Source organism: Mastomys coucha, unplaced genomic scaffold, assembly GCF_008632895.1.
Source record: "Mastomys coucha isolate ucsf_1 unplaced genomic scaffold, UCSF_Mcou_1 pScaffold12, whole genome shotgun sequence".
Taxonomy (NCBI): Eukaryota; Metazoa; Chordata; class Mammalia; order Rodentia; family Muridae; genus Mastomys; species Mastomys coucha.
Window position 1 is genome coordinate 55,999,639 of NW_022196894.1, and position 21,026 is coordinate 56,020,664.

General features: G+C 42.1%; 1 protein-coding gene across 7 annotated transcripts in view; it reads right to left on the reverse strand.

The window, feature by feature from the left end:
* Positions 1 to 647: 647 nt before the first annotated feature.
* Positions 648 to 21,026, reverse strand: part of St3gal6 (ST3 beta-galactoside alpha-2,3-sialyltransferase 6) — a 61,399-nt gene continuing 41,020 nt past the window's right edge. For all 7 annotated transcript variants that reach the window (XM_031364161.1, XM_031364162.1, XM_031364163.1 and 4 more), the window contains 7 exons: positions 19,278 to 19,381; positions 17,665 to 17,728; positions 8,558 to 8,653; positions 3,984 to 4,170; positions 3,742 to 3,879; positions 2,646 to 2,798; positions 648 to 831 (listed from right to left, as the gene is read on the reverse strand). In XM_031364161.1, coding sequence (XP_031220021.1) covers positions 745 to 831; positions 2,646 to 2,798; positions 3,742 to 3,879; positions 3,984 to 4,170; positions 8,558 to 8,653; positions 17,665 to 17,728; positions 19,278 to 19,381 — 829 coding nt within the window. In that variant the 3' untranslated portion in view covers positions 648 to 744. The remainder of the gene's footprint in view (positions 832 to 2,645; positions 2,799 to 3,741; positions 3,880 to 3,983; positions 4,171 to 8,557; positions 8,654 to 17,664; positions 17,729 to 19,277; positions 19,382 to 21,026) is intronic.

The window sequence follows — 21,026 nt, forward strand, 5'->3', positions numbered from 1 at the left end:
AAAAAAAAAAAAAAAAAAAAACAACTTTTTAATTTAAAAAAAATGCTGGAGGGAGCAATGGCACATAGCTGTAATCCCAGAACTTGGGGCGCTGAGGCAAGGGAACCAAGTTTGAGGCTAGCTTGGGCTACATAGTAAGAAGCTGCTCCCCCTGCCCCCGCCCCCTCCAAATCAAAGTCTCATGATGCTCGTTAGGTGAGAGTGCTTTTCAAGCATGGAGAAGGCTATTTTTTCTCCCCAACAGCAAATTATTACATTATTACTGGTTTAATTAATTGTAGAGGGAACTTAATTAAACCACGATGGGCACCGTGGACTTCCAGGCGATTCCTGTGTTCTGCACCTGGCTCCCAGTCACATGCCCAGGAGTAACCAATCTTAATAAACATCTCAAAGCGTTATGTGACTCTCAGAACAAATGAAGTCAACTAAGTAGCCTAGAACTCTTTAAGATGAAGGAACTCTGAAAAGGTACTTTAAAACACCTCAGAACACTAAAAAGATCACTTTTAAAAACAACAATCAAAACTTTACACCTTTCCCTGATATCGTAACTAAAAATCTTCCTGTTTTTTTCATAAATATATTCACAGACATTTAGCTGGTGGTTACAGGTCACCAGGCAGCCACAGACTTAATATACATAATTTGACAAGTTCATCCAATATATTTAAAAATAAACTAAAATTTGCAGTACAAAAATAAAACTAATAATGTTCAGCGTCATCTTTCGGATCTGCACGGTCAGTTTTGAGTCAAGTCGATCACCATTTTTTTCTTTATAATGTTGTCTAGAAAGAGCTGTTCTGCAGTCAGATTGTGATACGCATTCTGAAAAAGAAAATGAAGCAAGCTGATCATCAGGTCTACTCTCCGGACACTAGCAAAGTGAGATACTCCAATACTCTGCATGCCAAAAGTTCCCATAATAAGCTCAGGTGTTAGTAACAAGTTACGTGGACCTTTGGTCCCTGCTTGCTCTTTTCGGCTTGAGAGTGACCCCCAAATCTCACTTTCCAACTGAGTTGTACAACAAAAACTTACGACAGAACATGTGATGTAATAAGGGTGGCACCTGGAACCCATTTTTAAAAGTTGGCCTGGAGGTAAGATACCATGAAACCTAACGTTTTCAGTGTTGGTGAGTTTCAAACAGGATTTCTTTTAGCCTAGGTCTGCTCACACTTCTAGGTAGTGGAGGATGATGACCTCAAACTCCTGATCCTCCTGCCTCCGCCTTTAAAGCAACAATTCTGAGCCCTGACACGGTTTCCCAATGGTTGTTCTGGCTGTGTGATAGGGTGACACAGGAGGATCATAAGGAGAGGCCAGCTTGGATTACAAAGGGAAGAGCCTACAAGGTATTTTTCAAAAGATCTAAGATATTAGCTCAGTGGTAGACTATTTGCTTAGCCTTCAAGAGTCCCTGAGTTCAGTTCTTTATCCTGCAAACACAGTAGGAATTCTACTAGGTAGCTTAGTGGCTGACTGCTTGACTAGTATGGCATACTAGTCCAATCACCAGCCCCACAATTTAAAAAAATAAATAAGTCTGTCCTATTGAAACCCCCAGGAAGTTGCTTCAGAATTCTGCTCTTGTTTCAATATTCTGTAAGTGCTGTAGGAGACAAGGGCTAAGGGAAAAAGCTCAAAATTTATTCCAAGCTTAAAATTTTGGTCTCATGTTAGAGGAACAAAAGACAGCAGTAAAGTTCAACATGAACATCACTTCCCCAGATCTGAGATATTCTGGGATTATTCAACAGGACTGATTTCACAGGCCACCACCTGATACTTTTATAGACAATTACTCCTATTTCAGGTTTTTTAAATATACCATTTTTGATGTATAATTAATCTAAGAATTCCAAATATAGGGAATTCCTTCTCATTCAAAACTTCACCTTCAGGATCAAGTCCAGTATCAGCGTCTGATCAAGAGGATCGAGACCCGGTAAAGAGGTCTGCCACATTGTGTTATGTGAAGTCTTTTATAGGGTTTCATGTTTCTAGAACACCTTAACTAAAGTTGGAGCATAATCACTATGTCCATAGTGATGATTTTGTAAGTTCATGTGTCTCAGACACACCAGTTGATTATATTAAATACTGTTTTGGTTTTTATAAAGAAATCTAAAGACTCAGTCCCTTTTGGGATTTGATGAAATGGCAGACACCATGAGGCTATCCAGAGAACCCAAGACCCACAATTTAGAAACTGCTGCCACAGGAAAATGACCACTAGACCAGAATCCTATTTTGAGCCTTTGGGAGCTCAAGAGTGTAAAAAAGGAAACATGGGCCGCTGGAGGCAAAACTCAGGTAAAATACTTGTAAGGACCTGAGTTCTACCATCAGCATGTGTGTAACATACTAGGTGTCAGGGCTTTGATCACACTTGTGATCCCAGCACTGGATAGATGGCAGCAGACTGATCTCTGATTGGCTGGCCCCACAGACTGCCTATACAGCCCAGTAAATTCTGAACCAGTGTGAGACTAAAAGAAACTGAGTGGTAACACTTAACATTGACCTCTGACCTCCAGAGACACCCATACATGTATGCACCTACAAACATGAACACAATACATTTTTTAAAGTAAGGGTTTATTTTTTTCTTTAAAGCAGTAAAGAGGGAAAATTACCTTCTGCATAAGAGACATGGTGGCATTCCCATAGTAGTGTAGAGGACTGTTGGGTCTGTAAAAGTTGTACTTAAAACCTGCAAGGTGCACTTCGCTGCATATGTGGAATGCCATTGTGATGGCAATAATTCCTGTTGTAGGGTGTTTGGGTTTCTAAGAAGAAATCAGAAACTTAAAAAGACAAAATAGCTACATTCTTCCCAAACACAGTTGGCTGCCCTAGTCTGATGAAAATGGATTTCTAAACATTAAAAGAGACATTTCAGCCATCATTATGTCGTAAGACTCAAGCCCCCAAAGAGAACACATTCCTCTGAAGAGGATATAACACTGGCTGGTATCTTGGAAAGTCTTTAGGTCAGGAGAGTCTGTTCACTAATTTATGCCCTTGTGATCAATACTCTTAAGTTTTCTCCCTTTTCCAGCCTTTGAGATTGGAGCATTCTAACACATTCCCACAATGGTCACCCCCAACATATGACAGGAACTTCTAGAATTGAACTAAAAGAGTCTCTTATTGCATTGGAAGGCAAAGCCAGGTACATCTCTTGAGTTTGAGGCCAGCCTGGTCTACAAAGTGAGTTCCAGGACAGCCAGGGTTTCACAGAGAAACCCTGTCTGGAAAAAATGGGGGAGCGGGGATTGCTTCTTGATACGTGTATGCCTTGGGTACTTCCTGTAGTCTGACACAGTGCTTGAGATGATTCTTTTCACTCTTAAAAGCTACATCCTTGTCCTGAACCTGTTCTGTGCACAAGGCTGCCAAGTAGCCCACCAGTCATGCAAGCTGTGATGGACAACACTGAGGATGACTGTAAGAAATGAACTATTGGCCATTCAGAAAAAAAAAGAAAGAGTCTGAAGGCTGTATGTACAAAAGAACCCCAAAACATACACTTCTCCCTTAAAGATATTTTTTTGGCAACCTGTAAAACATGAGATGATATCCATTTGATGTCCAATTTCATGAACACAACTATAGTCCTAAGAAAATACCATCTGAGCCATGGTTCTTAACAATTTCTGAAAACTCTTATGTCCCTCTATGCCCTTGGCTATATGTTTAGTTTGAAACTATGAGATGATATATACGTACCTGATCTTTGGGAAATACTCTGGGAAAACGAAGCAATTGAAAAGCTGCTTCTCTGATAATATATGGATCTAATATTCTGATTTGATACTGTTTATAGATCAATTTTAAGGCTGGTGTCTTCCAAAACCCAGCAGTATTCTGAAATAAAGGACACAGAAAATGAGATGTTGTGAATATATTTTACTTTAGAGGGGAAAAAAAATACTGAACATAATCTGAACCTAAACAGTTGGCCAACTTACTATTTTTTTACCTAGCAGTATTTCCCTCAGCCACCGTAAATCCTGTGGCTTAAACACAACGAGAACCGCTGTAGTATTGGGATCATAGTGAATGGAGTCTGAAAAGACAGACTCTGGATAAAAAAGCCTGAAGGTTGTCCTTTTCCCAACTTCCTCTTCATGGCCTAAAACAGGACCGTTATTCATTCTGTGGGTAGTAAGACAACAACATACAGGATGAGTGGAGTGCAAGCCATTTCAAGTTCCGAGGCTTCAGAATTGGACAGGTGTCAGACATTCCTGCACTCTGGAACCCCAAGAAAATTGATTAATATTTTACAGTAATGACAAGGGAAAACATTCCTTCTCACAAGACAGGCGTCTGTATTCAAATACTACTTATAGTATCAGTCCTTCAGTCTGACCTGCACACAACTGAAAGAAATGAGAATACAGAACCACAAGAACTACTACAGTTAGAGACCATGGTAGATAACCATGCACAGCCTCTTTGGATTCACAACTAATGGCCAGAATTCTTGAAAAAGTTTTATGCCTACAGGCTATACAGCCCTAAAATACATGGATGTATACTACATGACTGAGAAGCATGAAGAATCACATTGAATTAAGGCTGAAGACTCACAGAAATTGTACTCTGGGCTGGAGAGATGGCTCAGTGGTTAAAAGCTTTTGGTGTTCTTTCAGAGAACTGAAGTTTAGTTCCCAGCACCCACATGCTGGCTCACAACTATCCCTAACTCCAATTCTAAGGGATCCAGTGCCATCTTCTGGTCTCCACAGTCACCAGGTACATGCACACTATTTACTTACAGGCAGGCAAACACTAGTAAAAGTAAATCTTTATTTTTTTAAGTATTCTGAAATTAGCTCCATAAAAAGTCTATATCACACTCAGCATAAAGAGGACTGCCTTTTACGACTGAACTAAAAACACTGCAAAAGATTACTACTGCTGGATTAGTTATGTTCAAGGCCAAAGCCAGACACTCACTGAGGACAGACTATAAAGGCATTCTATTAAAAAAGATGTTTTGTTTCTAAAACAATGTCCCCTGCCTGGGAGGATAAATATCGTTTTACCCTTTTGCTACCAACTCTATAATACTAGACTCTTGCAGTGGCTTTTAAAAGGTACCCATGGTGTTTCCCTACAAAGACTGGCCAAGGTTCTAAAAATTATCCAAGTCAAACAACTGTACATGGGAAAATGGATGAGTCTAATTGTTTTATAAATTACCACAACTTCTTCAAAATGGGTAATAAAGAGAAAATAAGATGTCTTGCTATGCAGAAATCAGCTTGTAACCCAGAAAACCTCCAGATGCGCTGCAGGGCCTTCCCAGTGTGTGGCCACAGTGGCTGCTTAAAGCTACTACTAGCACACATGGAGGGCGTGGGGAGATGGTAAGGAAGAGTGAGGGAGGAGGAAAAAGTATTACCCACATAAGAACCTTACCTTCCTTCAATTCAGACAATAGATGGAAAAGCTATTTCCCCTATACTATGTATCAGAGACTGGTGGTAGCTGTAGCCACACTCACCATCTCCTCCTCATTACAGAAAATGAATCACCCTTGAGCTCTTGACCCTATGACCTCTTCTTCATTATACCAGGCTCACTATTCACTTCAACTACTTAATTTTTTTATTAGATATTTTATTTATTGACATTTCAAATGTTATCCCTTTTCCTGGTTTCCCCTCCAAAAACCCCCTAGGCCTGCCCCCAAACCACTCACCAACCCACCCACTCCCACTTCCCTATCCTGGCATTCCCCTACACTGGGGCATCAAGCCTTCACAGGACCAAGGGCCTCTCCTCCCACTGATGTCCAATAAGGCTATCCTTTGTTACATATACAACTGGAGCCATGGGTCCCTCCATGTGTACTCTTTGATTGGTGGTTTAGACCCTGATAGCTCTGGTGGTACTGGTTGGTTCATATTATTGTTCCTCCTATGGGGCTACAAACCCCTTCAACTCCTTGGTCCTTTCTCTAGCTCCTCTACTGGAGACCTTGTGCTCAGTTCCAATGGTTGGCTGTGAGCATCCACCTCTGTAATTGTCATGCACTGGCAGAACCTCTGAGGAGACAGCTATATCAGGCTCCTGTCAGCAAACACCTGTTGGCATCCACTATAGTGTCTGGGTTTGGTGACTATATATGGGATGGATCCCCAGGTAGGGCAGAATCTGGATGGCCTTTCCTTCAGTCCTGATCCATATTTTCTCCTATGACTATTTTGTTCCCACTTCTAAGAAGGATCAAAGTATCCACACTTTGATCTTCCTTCTTGAGTTTCTTGTGGTTTGTGAATTGTATCTTGGGTATTCTGAGCTTTTGGGCTAATATCCACTTATCAGTGAGTGCATACCATGTGTGTTCTTTTGTGATTGGGTTACCTCACTCAGGATGATCTTTTCTAGTTCCATCCATTTGCCTAAGAACTTCATAAATTCATTGTTTTTAATAGCTGAGTAGTATTCCATTGTGTAAATATACCACATTTTCTGCATCCATTCCTCTGTTGAAAGACATCTGGGGTCTTTCCAGCTTCTGGCTATTATAAATAAGGCTGCTATGAACAGAGTGTAGCATGTGCCCTTATTACATATTGGAGCATCTTCTAGGTATATGCCCAGGAGTGGTATAGCTGGGTCCTCAGGAAGTACTATGTCCAGTTTTCTGAGGAACCGCCAAACTGATTTCTAGAGTGGTTGTACCAGCTTGCAATCCCACCAGCAATGAATGTTCCTCTTTCTCCACATCCTCGCCAGCTTCTGCTATCACCTGAGTTTTTGATCCTAGCCAATCTGACTGGTGTGAGGTGGAATCTCAGGGTTGCTTTGGTTTACATTTCCCTGATGACTAAGGATGTTGAACATTGCTTTAGGTGCTTCTCAGCCATTCAATATTCCTTGGTTGAGAATTCTTTGTTTAGCTCTGTACCCCATTTTTATAGGGTTACTTGATTCTCTGGAGTCTAACTTTTTGAGTTCTTTGTATATATTGGATATTAGCCCAACTACTTTAACCATATGCCTTCTTAGATTCTGTAACCACCTCCAAGGCCCGGCTCCTTTTTCAACTGCTCAGAACAGTTCTCAGTAGCTGACTATGCTTGTCTCTCCCTCTCCTGATCTGTCATTCTCTCCTCAGTTCATTCCAGTTGGCCTTCTTGCCATATATCCTGCCTCCCATTTTTGCAGAGGGTGATAGTGACCATCAGCTAGCAATCCAGGTCCCATCCCCAGCCCTGCCTCCCTTTCTGCCTTTGCACAACTTTTCATCATCATTAGGACTCCCTTGGTTGCTCTTCTGAAACACAGCCCTCTAGTGGGCAACTGGACGCACATCACTTTCTTCATGGCTCAGTAGTGGATCACTCTTTTTTTTCTTGTTCAACCTCTTATGTCTTAAGAGCTCTGAACCTCGGTACCAGGCCATCTTGTGTGTCTTTCTTTTTTTTCCTGGGGAATCTTCCCAAGTCCTTGGTTGAAATACAGCTCATAGGCCACTCACTATTGAAAAGTTTAACCCCTTTATGTGACTGCCTATTTACCTACTACATACCTCAAAAACATCTCAAAGCTAACAGGCTAATACAGGAATTTTTTGGTTCCTCTAAACCAAAGCCTAAACCTATCTTTCTCAAACTTTCTAAATGACTGCCATTCTCTCCTCAATGGACAGAGCTGAAGACAGCTTGAAGTGCCCTTGCATCCTTTATTTGGAGTGCATAACCACATCTAATAATGTAACCTAGCTCCAGTCTGTCCACTTCTCTAATTCTGCCCCAAGCATCTACTGCCCAAATATAGCCACAACTCTTGATGCCTCATCCCATGCTTTATCCCTCATGCACCATTGTCTGCTGCAGCCAGAATGCTTTCAAGAAATAACCACATCTCATTAAGATCCTATGTAAAAGGCCTCTGAAGCTCCTAATGGCCTTAAAATGTAATCTTCAAACCTTAAAATCCTTGCATAGCCTGTTCTTTGCCTACCTCAGCAGCTTCTGGTTAGACCACTCTCCTAAGTCTGGGTTTATCTGCTTTCTTTCAGGTGGATAACAGCCTCTGAGGATCTGCAATACACATCCTCTGTCTGGATGGCTCCTCCACTGTCGTCCCATAGCTAGTCTTACATGTGTCCTTTGGTCTAGCTTAAATTAAATTTCACCTCGAAATGGTAACCCTTTCCCAAGTAGTCACTTGACAATTCTTTATCATCTCTTTTATTTGTCTATATTACACTATCTTCTTATATATTTGATTACTGTTTCCCCATTTGTTTTAGAATGTAAACAGTACAAAGGTGCAAGCATACTCTTATCATGCACTGATCTCCCTAGTGCCTAGATTTGTCCCTGGCAAATCAAGTGGACTAATTAAATATTTGCTAAATCAGTCATCTGAAACCTGGTTTACTATAGCCAGTAACCAAGGCAGGAAGCTGTATAATCAGGTGCATAAAACGGCCAGCTAATCTTTAAACACAGCTATCCTGAAGTAGGAAACCAAGTTCTCTTCGAGCAGTTCTAGGTTAGGGACTAAGAGATAAACTTACCTTATTATGACATCATAGGAGTCGATTTTTGCTCCTAATGTCTTATTCTTCAATATTCCTCCATTACCAACCACCACACACCTTTTACATGGCACTCTGTTGGGCAAACAGACAAGTAAAAGACGGAGTTGTTGCATTTACAAAACCGGGTGGTTCCAAGAACCTGCTCCTGCTTTCTGGAACCAAGTTAAATTCCACATGTCATATAAGTAGAAAAAGAACCAACTGTGCCTGAGGTCCAGAGATTCAAGAAACATAATGCTGTTAGGGAAAGTATGTCACCCCGATTGACATCACCCCTTAGTGGCTCATGCGCATGTCCATTCCCGTCTGTGATCCTTAAAATCACCAGTTTAGAAAGAGAAACCTGGTTATCTCCTGATAGACAAAGAAATAAATTTGGAGGGGGAAAAAATATGTAGCATTCAAAGCCCAAACTCCAAACAGGTGGAGCTAGCATTGGATCTCAAACTTCCAGAGTGCCGAGGTGTTTCCTCAGCATGAGCTTGCATGTACAAGCATAGCTCATGCTACATTGCTATCTAGGTTTAAAACCAGCATTCCCCATTCCTCATCCACCCTTGGCTTTCTCTTGCATCACAGGAGTATGGAAATGGCCAGTTTGGGATGTGGTAAAGGGACCACAGCTCTCTTTACCCTGCCTGGGCTCACTTCAGTTTCTCAAACATAAGACTACTACTGGTTGTTTCACCCAAACCCCACACTCACTGTGCTTCTGAAAAGGCTTTATAGGAGAGCACAAAAGGGACTTCCTATAGCAGGCCAAAGTCAAACCCTGGGGTGGAACAGCATTGGCCCTCAGCCAATGTGACCTTGGGCTGGGGTTTTCTTGCTCTGACCACCGTTCGCTAGGCCTAGAAAATAAGGATCCTTCTCTAGGACACAGGGGAATAGACAAGGAGTCTTGTGAAGGGCCCCTTCCTAGTCTTTCCTAGTGCTTGAAGCAGAGGAAGTCTGAAGGCAAACCTGTTCCTTTAAGACAGCAGCTGACCAGTCTTAAAACTTTTAAGACTTTAAAAAAAAAATGTGTACCCCACCCTCTTCTGCTTACTGGCCCTGCCATTCCCCTACACTGGGGCACAGAACCTTCACAGGGCCAAGGGCCTCTCCTCCCATTGATGACCAACTTTGCAATCCTCTACTATACACATGCTGCTGGAGCAATCAGTCCCACCATATGTACTCCTTGGTTGGTGGTTTAGTCCCTGGGAGCTCTGAGGGTACTAGTTAGTTCATATTGTTGTTCGTCCTAAGGGGCTGCAAACTCTTCAGCTCCTTGGGTCCTTTCTCTAGCTCTTTCATTGGGAACCCTGAACTAAGTGAGGGAACAGGGTTCTTGTTGGTTTTTGGGTTTTTTTTGGAAGGGAAAACGGGAAAGGAGATATCATATGACATGTAAATAAAGAAAATATCTAATAAAATAAAAAAAAAATGTGTAGCAAAACTGTACCAATGTTCTGTAATATTTAAGCCCAGAGGATGTAGAAGCAGGGAGCATTTAAAAGAACCAGACTGAGTTAAGAGATGATGTATGCATTCTGTAATAGAATTTACCCTTTTGGCAGAACATGCATTTCCATTAACTAGTTTATGTTTTAAGCACTAATATTGCAAAAGCACTTTAAAAAATATAAATTCCTTACCTATTTTAATTACATTTATATTCTCTCTCTCTCTCTCTCTCTCTCTCTCTCTCTCTCTCTCTCTCTCTCTCTCTTGTGTGTGTGTATGTGTGTGTGTAGGCAGCACAAATGTGGTAATCTTAGGACGATTAATGGGAGTTGGTTTTCCCTTTCCATCATGTGGGTGCTGGCAATTGAACACTGGTCACCAAGCTGGCAACAAACTCTTTTACCCACTAAACCATCTCACCAGCTCCTCTTCTCCAAACACTCCAAACACTCTTAAAACACTTTAGCTGGAGTTTTTTAGCTCCAGTTAATTATCAGTTCTGTCTACATCAGTATCTACTTTACCAGATAAGAACAAGAAGTAACAATTTTATGAGTGTCAGTGTAGAGGACTTTTAATGTGGCAACATGACTGCTCTGGCAAAAGATGACATCCAAAGACAAAGGTGTATGTGATCCAACTGGAATGACACACCTTTATTTAATCCCTCTGGTCAGAATACAAATATGCCCTTAGTACCTGCCTTTAATCCCAAACAATGAAGGTAAAATTAGTTTGTAGCAGGAAGCAGTCATGTTGGAAACTGATGTTTAATTGAGGAGCTGACAACGTGATGAATCAGAGAAAGATTTGGTAGAATGAGTTAGAGGTTGCATACGCCCAACTCTCATGAGAATAAACAGAAAAGGGAAGCTACTTAAGGGCAGGGCAGAATAAGCCAGGAGTGGAGGGTAGTACAATGAGTGCAATTCAGTTGAGTTCAGGAAGTGCAGTGAAGTTCAGTTGAGTTCAGTGTAGTTGAATGCAGTCGAGTTTGTGCAGTTCTGTTCAGTTCATGCACTCATGAATTTCGAATCGTGAAATTCAGAAGCAGTATTTCCAAGCAGAGCAATTTGGCCAGAAGCCAAGTTTGAATCAGTCAGCTTGGAGAGGAGTTTGAGCCAGAACAGATGAACTGAACCAACCAGCCAGAGTTCAGAAAGAGCTAGAAAGGGTGAGCTTATTCATCAGTAAGCCTCCAAGACTACAATTACATCTGGCAAATAAAAGTTACTTTTACATGTCAGGACTTTGGGGGCTGAAAGACAGAGGGCATTGCCCAATAAAAAGTGAAAAAAAACCTTCACATAGTGGATACCCCACATGTCACAATATGTCCTGGAGGTGTCTTTTTATATCTATATATTTTAAGAAATTATCCTGACTCTAGACGACTTGTATTAACAAGCCTCAATATGAATGGCAGAAAGCCCAGTATATCAAAGCTCTCTGTTCTTCACTGCTAAAGGGAGGCCACCACTGGATATTCAAACCCATGTTTTCAGGGTATTATAGCTACTATCCTCAGGAGATCTGTCCTGTAAACGCCCTCTACAGAGAGCACTTCCCTCTCCAGAACCTCAGAGTCAGTTCTTTCTGAGGCTGATCCTTCTGAAATTGGCTACACCTTCCCCCCAAAGTCCTAAGCAAGGCTGGGCATCAAGGGGGTGGCTCAAAATACACAGGTTAAAAACAACAACTCTTTCCAAGAAACAACATGAATGGAGATTAGGAAAAAGTACCTGTAATTATCAGGCTAACCCCTCTGCCCCCCTGTCTAAAGGTCCCTGGTTCGATCCCGGGTTTCAGCACCAGCTGTAGCCAGCGCAGTCGTCTTGCCAGCAAGAAGACACGTGGACACTAGGTTCCTTCTGCAGCAACGTTTTATTGCCTCCTCCGTAGGGAAAAAAGGGTCGAGCCAATAATCCCGCACTGCTTATATACACCACAGTGCGGCGTGTCTGCCCATGATTGGCTGTTCACTCATTACCCTACGTAAAGCCCCAGAATGGGCCGTGACTCAGCGTCTTTTCACTTTACGCACATGCGTAAACAGTTCTCTATGCACATGCACAAACAGTTGTTTACTAGGAGTCGACAGTGGAAGTAGGCGCCATCTTGCCACGGTGAATGCCTCTCCAGCTTCACCGCTCCCCACACCCCTGAAGACTCAAAGCCACTTCAATTCTTCTATCCAGGGACAAACTACAGGACCCCAGCTTCTACCCTATCCTGGAGTCCCTATACAAAACACACAGGGTAAGGGCTGCTGGGAGTGGAGGCTCCCAGCATACCCACTGAGACTTACACTGGAGTTTCATTCAACAAAGGACTCCTGGCTCATAAGCTCCAGCTCTGAAGTTGATTCCTGAAAGAGGTAACTTGGCTCAGTCCCAAACTGGGTTAGTGCCATAATGCTGCAATGCAGTGATAGGCTGAACCATAATATTGTCAGAAGACCTCCTTATCAGACGAGTTTGTATGTCACATCATGACCTAAGGATTGATGCTAGCCGCTATGTGCCATGCCACTCCCACCAGTCACCCCTGAATGTTCAAGTCCTGGATCTCCCACAGATATAACACTCACAGACAGGAGGGCAAGGAATACAGGAATCAGGCAGATCTCTTCTACAAAGTCCTCTACAACCGGATCCCCACAAAGTGTGGTTGCTGCTCATCACACTTCAGTGTCAAATGCTTGTAGGAATGTCACTTCCAATTTCATCTTTGCCAGCTTTACAGGAGATGGGGGGGGGGAGAAAGGACTTTTCCTGGTGGGATGACTTTGCATACCCTTTCAAGGGAAACCTTGTTAACTGGGATTCTGCTTTTCCTCAAAGGAAAAGAAAACTACAAAGACCTGTGCATTTTTCTGAAGCTCACATAGGCTACAGGGCATTGGGGGTGCTCCTAGCATGGCCCTTCTCCAGCAGCATCTTATGCACAGCTCCATCACAGTTCTTGCAGGTACAGAATGGTGCCCACTTTCTGAATCACTTGTTTCAGAATTTGTTTCTCTCGAAACAAATTCTCGTGTCCTATAAATGAAGAGATGCTTCCCACTTTTCAAGGTCCCCTTGACTTCAGAGTCCGGCTGCCCTGGCTCCTTGAATATAAGCAATGGTTCCCAGAATCCTCTGGTGCCCGTGTCACTCCATCATGCTTCCTTAAAAGCATCTTCATACTTAAATAGCTGCAGTGAAATCTGAATACCTAGAGGAAAGAGCGGTGTCATTTCTATTGCCTACCATCCCAACTAAACTGCTTACTCATTTCCAGGTGTTTTCAAAATCAGTTCAGTTCTCACAGGAAGGGTTTGGAGGAGACACTTATTTCTGTTATTCTACCCTGGGGGACGGAGGAGGGAAGTAAGGAAATACACAGGCTCCTAATCGTCTTAGCCACAAAATCAAATAACTGCAGCATGTCTGAACTTGTTAACCAAGAAACCTGAACTGGTACTTAGGAAATAGAGCTCAGACTTACTTCCCCAAGATGAAACACCTACTTCTCTTCAACCAGGCAAAACCAAAAGACACTACAGTGCAGAGTCACAACCCTAGGCAAAATCACTACCCTGTACAGAGTTGCACCTCCATGTAGAGTCACTGCCCACTGCAAAGCCACAGCTCCTGGCAGAGTCTCCACTGTGTAAAGCCATAACCCTGGGCAAAACTGCTACCCAGTACAGAGAGCCACAACCCTCAGCAGATTTACTATCCAATGCAATACAGAGAAAACAAACTGCAGTTGCTATTACAATCCACCTACTACGTGTCATCTCTACCGAGTGCTTTTAGGTACTGTCTTTTCACACTGGCAACATAATACATCAAAACACATCACTCTGTCTTTGGTGTAAGAATCTATGACAGATCCTACTACTGGCCATGCTCCCAATAACCCAGAAGCCTATTTTGTAAGCCTACAATGGTGAGCTCATTATCCCTGACAATGACTGGCCTAGCGGCAGCTACATGACTCATCCCTGACAAATCAGATAATAGGGGAGCATGTCAGCTGCTTTCAGAAAAATTCTGCCCCTGGAAAGAGAACAGTATAAGTAATATATATTGCCCCTTCCTTTCAGCTTAGACATTGGGAGCCCCAGCTCTTGCGTCTGGATGCTATAAGATTAGAGAAGCTACAGTCATCTAATATGTAAGAGAAAAGACCCACAGAGAGTAAACCCTGGATTGCTAACACCATTGAGCCACTATTTCAACCCTTCAACCTGACACACCATGAAGATGCCAAGACTGTATATAGTGTAAATCGGTGGTTCTCAACCTTCCTAATGTTGCAACCCTTTAATGTGGTTCTTCCTGTTATGGTGACCCCCCCCACACACTATAAAATTATTTTGTTGCTACTTAACTGTAATTTTGCTACTGTTACGGATCATAATGTAAATGTCTGATACATAGGATATCTGATATTTGACCCTTATGGGAGTCATGACTCATAGGTTGAGAACCAGTAGTCTAAATTCAGGAAAATGTATTCAGACAACTATGGATGTAAAGGGGTACTTCCTGAGATTGCATTCTTTACACTGAGGGAAGCCATAGGTGGCTTCCTACAGGAGGAACCACAAATAGGCAGATCGGAAACCACATGTGAGCAATAATACATGTTCAATCAGCAATCTATATTCCTTGTAGCCACAGCCTAACATGATGTGCAAGAGACTGAGGATGGCAACAGGTTCTGGACTCATGTTCCCTAGCATCTTGAGGTATCTGGCTTGATGATCTGGCCTCTGTCATCTCGGTTTTCCTGTTGTGTGAAATACAGAAATCACCTCTTGTCTTCCCTATTGTTTTGTTAGACAGGACCCTCTCCTCTAGCCTGCGGAGCCCCAGCTCTCATCTCTTTTCTCAACATCTGTCCAGAGACATAGAAACAGGTAGTGGTTGTACTGTGATTTCCCCACAAATGACCCAACAACTTTCTCTTGCCCTCAGTTCCCTCCACCCTACAAAGGCTGTGAGGTAAACAACCTTTCATTCAGCAGGATGTCAGATGGCGTGTGGATGGGTGGCAGACCTTCACCAGGCTCATAGTGCCCCTGACAGACTTCCAGCTCATTCTTTTTTAACTCTTAACCCATCCAGTTCAGTTGAACTGACATAATGAGCAGAAGGTAGCATTTTAAAAACCATCCCCCATTAGCTGCCAACCGACTTAACACAGGTGTTTCCCTTAGAAAGCTATTTATATGCAGTTACCAGTGAGGCCACAGGACTAAAGCATTTTTCATCTGATGGATGGGATGGAGAGCCAGTTTGTGCACTTTCCATAGAAGCTACAGTTCTGCCATCTCAAGGCCTCCTGTTGCTCCTAGCTGGGGAGGGATAGAATTCCACCCAAGAGATTGCAGTATCCCTGGGAGTAGGGCTAAGCTAGAGAAAGTGGTGGTAGTAACAGCAAAGAAGTCAGAACATTATAATTCAGGCTAGTTTTAAGTGTCCCTTGTAATCTCCTTGAAATTTCTATTTTGGGTGAAGCTTGCTGAGTATAGCAACAATGCTCACTTAGGCTTGTGTGAAGACAGAAGCTAGACCGGGCTCTTTAGCCTAGTTGACTTCAGAATCCTCCATGCCACAGAAACACTTGGGGGCCAAAGAAATGACAGGGAAAGCTACTAAAAAGGACTATCATTGTGCTTCCTTTGTCCTTTAAATAAGACATACGTGTTATTACATTTTTCATTTATTTTGTTTGACAGAGAGCACTAGGTTCTTTCTTTTCAACTATGTGGATACTGGAATTAAATCCCTAATGAAAGGCTTGGCAGAAAAGACCCATATCTCCTGAGCCATCTCACCAGCCCCAGGACTTGCTGTTTTTAAAGGTGAGCATGCAATGACCTAGACAACAGGCAACATCTCTCATCACCTTTCTAGCCAGGGATGGCTGGGTGCCTGAGTTTACTCAACATCATCAGAGGTTGCTAGTAAATGTTTAATGGTCAATTCTGAGGGAGGGAGAAGGAAGAGACAGGCTGAGAAGGTCTATGTCTCTAGGGGAGATGTCAAGCTTCCAGCCGAGGCTGCTAAATTTGGAGCTGACAAGAGATATAGCTCTCCCTCGATGGTGTCCCTGGCTCTAGCTCATCATTAGGTACAATGAAGCATTTTCTATAGCATCTTGAGATATCCATTTAAAAAAAAGGCAAGATTCAAGGAATGGTGCATGTCCTTCTCCCATTCTTCCTGTCTTCTGACAGGAGTGAAGATGTGAGAATGAAGATGTGATGGGTTGACCTCCAGCTGGCATGTTGAACCCTAAGGAGGAAGCTATGTACTGAGGAACAGCAGGATCCAAAACAGAGAAGCCTTGGCCCTGATGACCACAGAACTGCTGAGACAGCCCTGCAGAGTGCATGCATGTAAACAGACAGACAGACAGATTAACAGATGGACAGGCGGAGGGAGAGGGAGAGGAAGGTAACTAAATTGTAAATATAACCAGTTTTTCTCCCTTACAGATTTCTTAGCCATTATCATCATGATGGGAACATGGCAGCATCCAGGCTCTAGAAGAGCTGAGAGTTCTATATCTTGTTCCTGCAGGCAAACAGGAGAAAACTGGCAGCTAGGACTAGGGTATTAAAGCCCATACTCACAGTGACACACCTACTCCCACAAGACCACACCTATTCCAACAAGGTCACATCTTCTAATAGTATCACTTCCTGTGGGCTAAGCATTCAAACACATGCCTCTGTGGGGCCAAACCTATTCAAACCACCACAACAGAGGAATCCACCAAAGTAGCAGGCTTGCTTCATGAAGTGCTCTGAACCAAACTAATAGAGTCTTACAAAGTTTATATTTGAAACAGAAGAAAAAAATTATGAAAATGTGGAAGAGGAGAGAGAGAATAAAATGAAGGGGAAAGGTTCTGGTGGATGAATTTGACACAGGCTGATGTGAGTGGGAACATTTATAGCAATGCAGAGGTAAAAGTGGGGAGAGCCAGACTAAGTTAGTAAGACAGGAGCACACAGGTAGCTAAGGCACAGACAAATGGCTGAAGACCTCTTTTTGCCAGAGATATACTAGACAAGAAAATGTTCTTCATGCTAAAATACTTAGACAGCATATACCTAAGGAAGCTGTCTGCTTTATTCAGATGTAATTCTCAAGAAAGGGAACTGTTTCCTAAGTCCAACAGTTAACAGTTTCTTGTTTTAAACAAGAAAAAGAGAAGCTATCAGGAACCTGTTGGCTATGTGAAGAGTGTGTGGGAGACTACCATGGATGGAAGCTCTGTATTCATTAGCAGTCAAGTGAATTCATTCTTTAGTACAATCGGCTTAGAGGTGATGACCATGAGTTACAAATGCCATGGGTGAGAACTCTTGTTGCTCATCATTAAAATACTCTGCAAACCTCTGAGCCAGCCAGTGCTGCAGTTCCTAAATTCACTTCATAGTTTGTTTCTTTTTCAGTGGAATAAGAACAGGAATAACTGTTGGATTTTTAGCATCACCAAGTGTACTCTGGTGTACACTTGTACACCAGTGTAATCACCAAGAGTAAGTGCCCTTTGCATTTCTTGAGCCAAATACTTTGAGGCACTTTCGATAAAGCTGAAAGTCAGAGAGAAGGAAAGAAACTCACCTGTCAAACTGGCCAAAGAGATCGCAACTCTGCAGATTTGAAAGGGCTGAGCTGAAATATGACTCTGAAAAACAAGTGGAGGATTATGAATTATAAACAAGTGGAGAAACATGCCTTCTTAGAGACAGTGGGTCATCAGCCCCCACCCCACAAAAAACAAAAAACAAAAAACAAAAAAACAAAACAAAACAAAACAAAACACGTTTTAAGTACTATTACCACACTGGAGTTAATCAGTAAAAAACCTTAGCATCTTTTCTACAGTTTGGTCACAGAGCTCGAAAAGCACACTCACGACAGTAAATGTTCTCAGGTTACCCCCAAGAGGGAAGACAAGAAGTAGCCATATCAGATGATTCTGAAACTAACCATAGAATTCAGCGAATTTCAACCAATCAGTCAAAATCTGATACATAGGATATGTGTGTAATATATGAAAGACAAAGTCTCGTGTATTTCAGGTTGGCCTCAAACTATAGCTGTGGATGCTTAAAACTTTGGATCTCCCTGTCTCTACCTCTTGAATGCCAGAACTATAGGTCTGGGCTGAAATACTGGGTTTATGTAATGCTAGGAACTCTACCCAGGATTTCAACCATGCTAGGCAAGCACTGTCCCAACTGAGCTATATCCCTAGCATTCTGCACAATATATTTATAAGTGTGAAAATGTCTAACACAGGATCGGTTGAAAAAGTAAAATCCCCCAAAATCATAGTTCTGTCACCACTGTGTCTTTAGTCTCCCCATGAAACCTAGAAGTCAAAGCTATATAAGCCCCAAAAGCTCTCACTGAGCAGTGGCATGATGGTTCTGTTGCTAAGAGATTGAATAATACCCTCTCAATTTAATGAAAATAAAATCTACTGCTAAATTAAAATATTAAGGATCTAGACAAGCAGTTCTCAACTTGTGGGTCACAATTCCTTTGGGGATCTAACAAACCTTTCACCAGGGTTACCTAAGACCATCAGAAAACAGATAATTATTCTTAATAGTAGCAAAATTACAGTTATGAAGCAGTATTGAAATAACTATCACAGGGGATCATGACGACATGGGGTGTATTAAAGAGTCACAATATTAGGAAGGTTGGAAACCCATCTAGACCTTGCTGTTAAAATAAATAAGAGGAACACTGCGGGTAGGTACATGTCTTAGTCAGTAAAGCACTTGTTCTGCAAGTATGAGACCCTAATGTTAATCCTTGAACCTGACATCTATAACATGGTGGCCTGTGCTTGCAGTCATAGCACAGGGCAGGCTGTGACAGAAGGAGATTGGGAAGATCCCTGTGCCTCATTGACCTGTCACTCTAGCTATTTGCTGAATTCCAAGCCAGTGAAAGACCATTCCTCAAAATTAAAAAAAAAAAAAAAAAAAAAAAAAAAAAAAAGTAATAATAAATTAAAATTTAAAAACAACCATTTTTTTTACTCTTTGGCAATAAAAGAATGCCAAAGAGTAAAAATACCTCTAACAGAGTATTTTTGTTTAAAACTTTGATCCTGCCCACAAATCATATCTCCTGGGAATCATTAGGAAACAAAAAAATGTGTCTCGGATAAAACAGGCTCTCAAATTACTAGTCAGGGTAAGAACACTGGGACTCACCGAAGGTCTTTACTCCATAGGGCAACAGAAAATTATTGGTACCGTACGTGGCAGTAACCTTTACAAAGTCAGCCTTACACAGAAATGGGTAAACCTGAGGAAACCTGGAAGAAAAGAATGAAGCATGATCCCATCAAATGCCTGCTTTGCTTTCAGCCATCTAAGATCACAACTGAAACTCATGGCAGTGAATTGCTTGGATTGTATAGTTTTTAAATAATTTAAGACATTTAAAATGCTAGATAGAAGAGCTATGCAGCTTTCAGTTACAGGGACCAAAATTATATCATAGTTTAAGTAAAATCATGCTTTCAAAACAACTCCATGTGGCAAAGTGATGGCCTGGAAGTTATGCAGATATCTATGCTAAGCCATTCTAAGATTCAAAAGTACCATATGCACAAACTGTACCAACTGTAAAAAACGAAGATATATGGAAAGTTAAACATCACTAGAGAATTCAAATCTGCCATTAAACTTGATTCAAGAATAAAAATTGAAGATATCTGTCCTCTTGGTACATGCTCTGACTTCCAGATGTGGCCTATGACTCCCATGCCTCTCCTGGGAAACTCTGATAAAGACAGGAAGAGCCACTGTGGAGTCCTGCACAGGATATAGTTCATCAAACCCTGTTTAATAAATAGGTAGATCGAGAAGTGAGGAGGATATAACATCTGTCCCAACACTGGGAGTAATTGGGACCAGTGGGACCCAGGCACGCAGGAACTCCGCCAGCCAAGTGGCATGGGTTCCTTCCAGGATGTATGGACTGGTACTCTAAGCAGACCTTGGGTGCAAATTTTGCAGCCAGTCCCACAAGACCTAGAAGAAGCTCCACTCCTGGATGCTATAATGGGCAGAGGATCACAGGATCCCAGAATCACAGGATCACAGAGACAACTTGACTCTGAGGAGTTATGACAAAACCAGGATCACAGGTAGGATGGCTCCTGTCAGATTTAGCCAGGGAAAGTAGCACTAAAGATAACCAGATGGCTGGAGGCAAGGGAAAGAACATAAACAACACAAACCAAGGTCACTTGGCATCATCAGAACCCAGTTCTCCCACCACAGCAAGTCCTGGACACAACATCACACCGGAAAAGCAAGATTCAGATCTAAAATCACTTCTCATGATGATGATACAGGACTTTAAGAAGGACATAAATAACTCCCTCAAAGAAATACAGGAGAACACAGGTAAACAGCTAGAAGCCCTTACAGAGGAAACACAAAAATCACTTAAAGAACTACAGGAAAACACAATCAAACAGGTGAGAGAAATGAACAAAACCATCCAGAATCTAAAAATGGAAATATTGAAACAAGAAAGCAATCACAAAGGGAGACAACCCAGGAGTTAGAAAACCTAGGAAATGGGCCAGAGCGAGTGGGACTGGAGCGAGCAGGGAAGAGCGAGTTCAATTCCCAGTAGCCACATGATGTCTCATGGCCATCTGTACAGCTACAGTGTACTCATACACATAAAATAAATAAATCTTCAAAAAAGAAAAGAAAAAAAAAGAAAACCTAGGAAAGAAAATCAGGAGCCATAGATGCAAACATCACTCACAGAATACAAGAGCTAGAAGAGAGAATCTCAGGGGCAGAAGACACCATAGGAAACATTGACGCAACAGTCAGAGAACATGCAAAAAGCAAAAAGATCTTAACCCAGAACATCCAGGAAATCCAGGACACAATGAGAAGACCAAATCTAAGGATAATAGGAATAGAAGAGAGTAA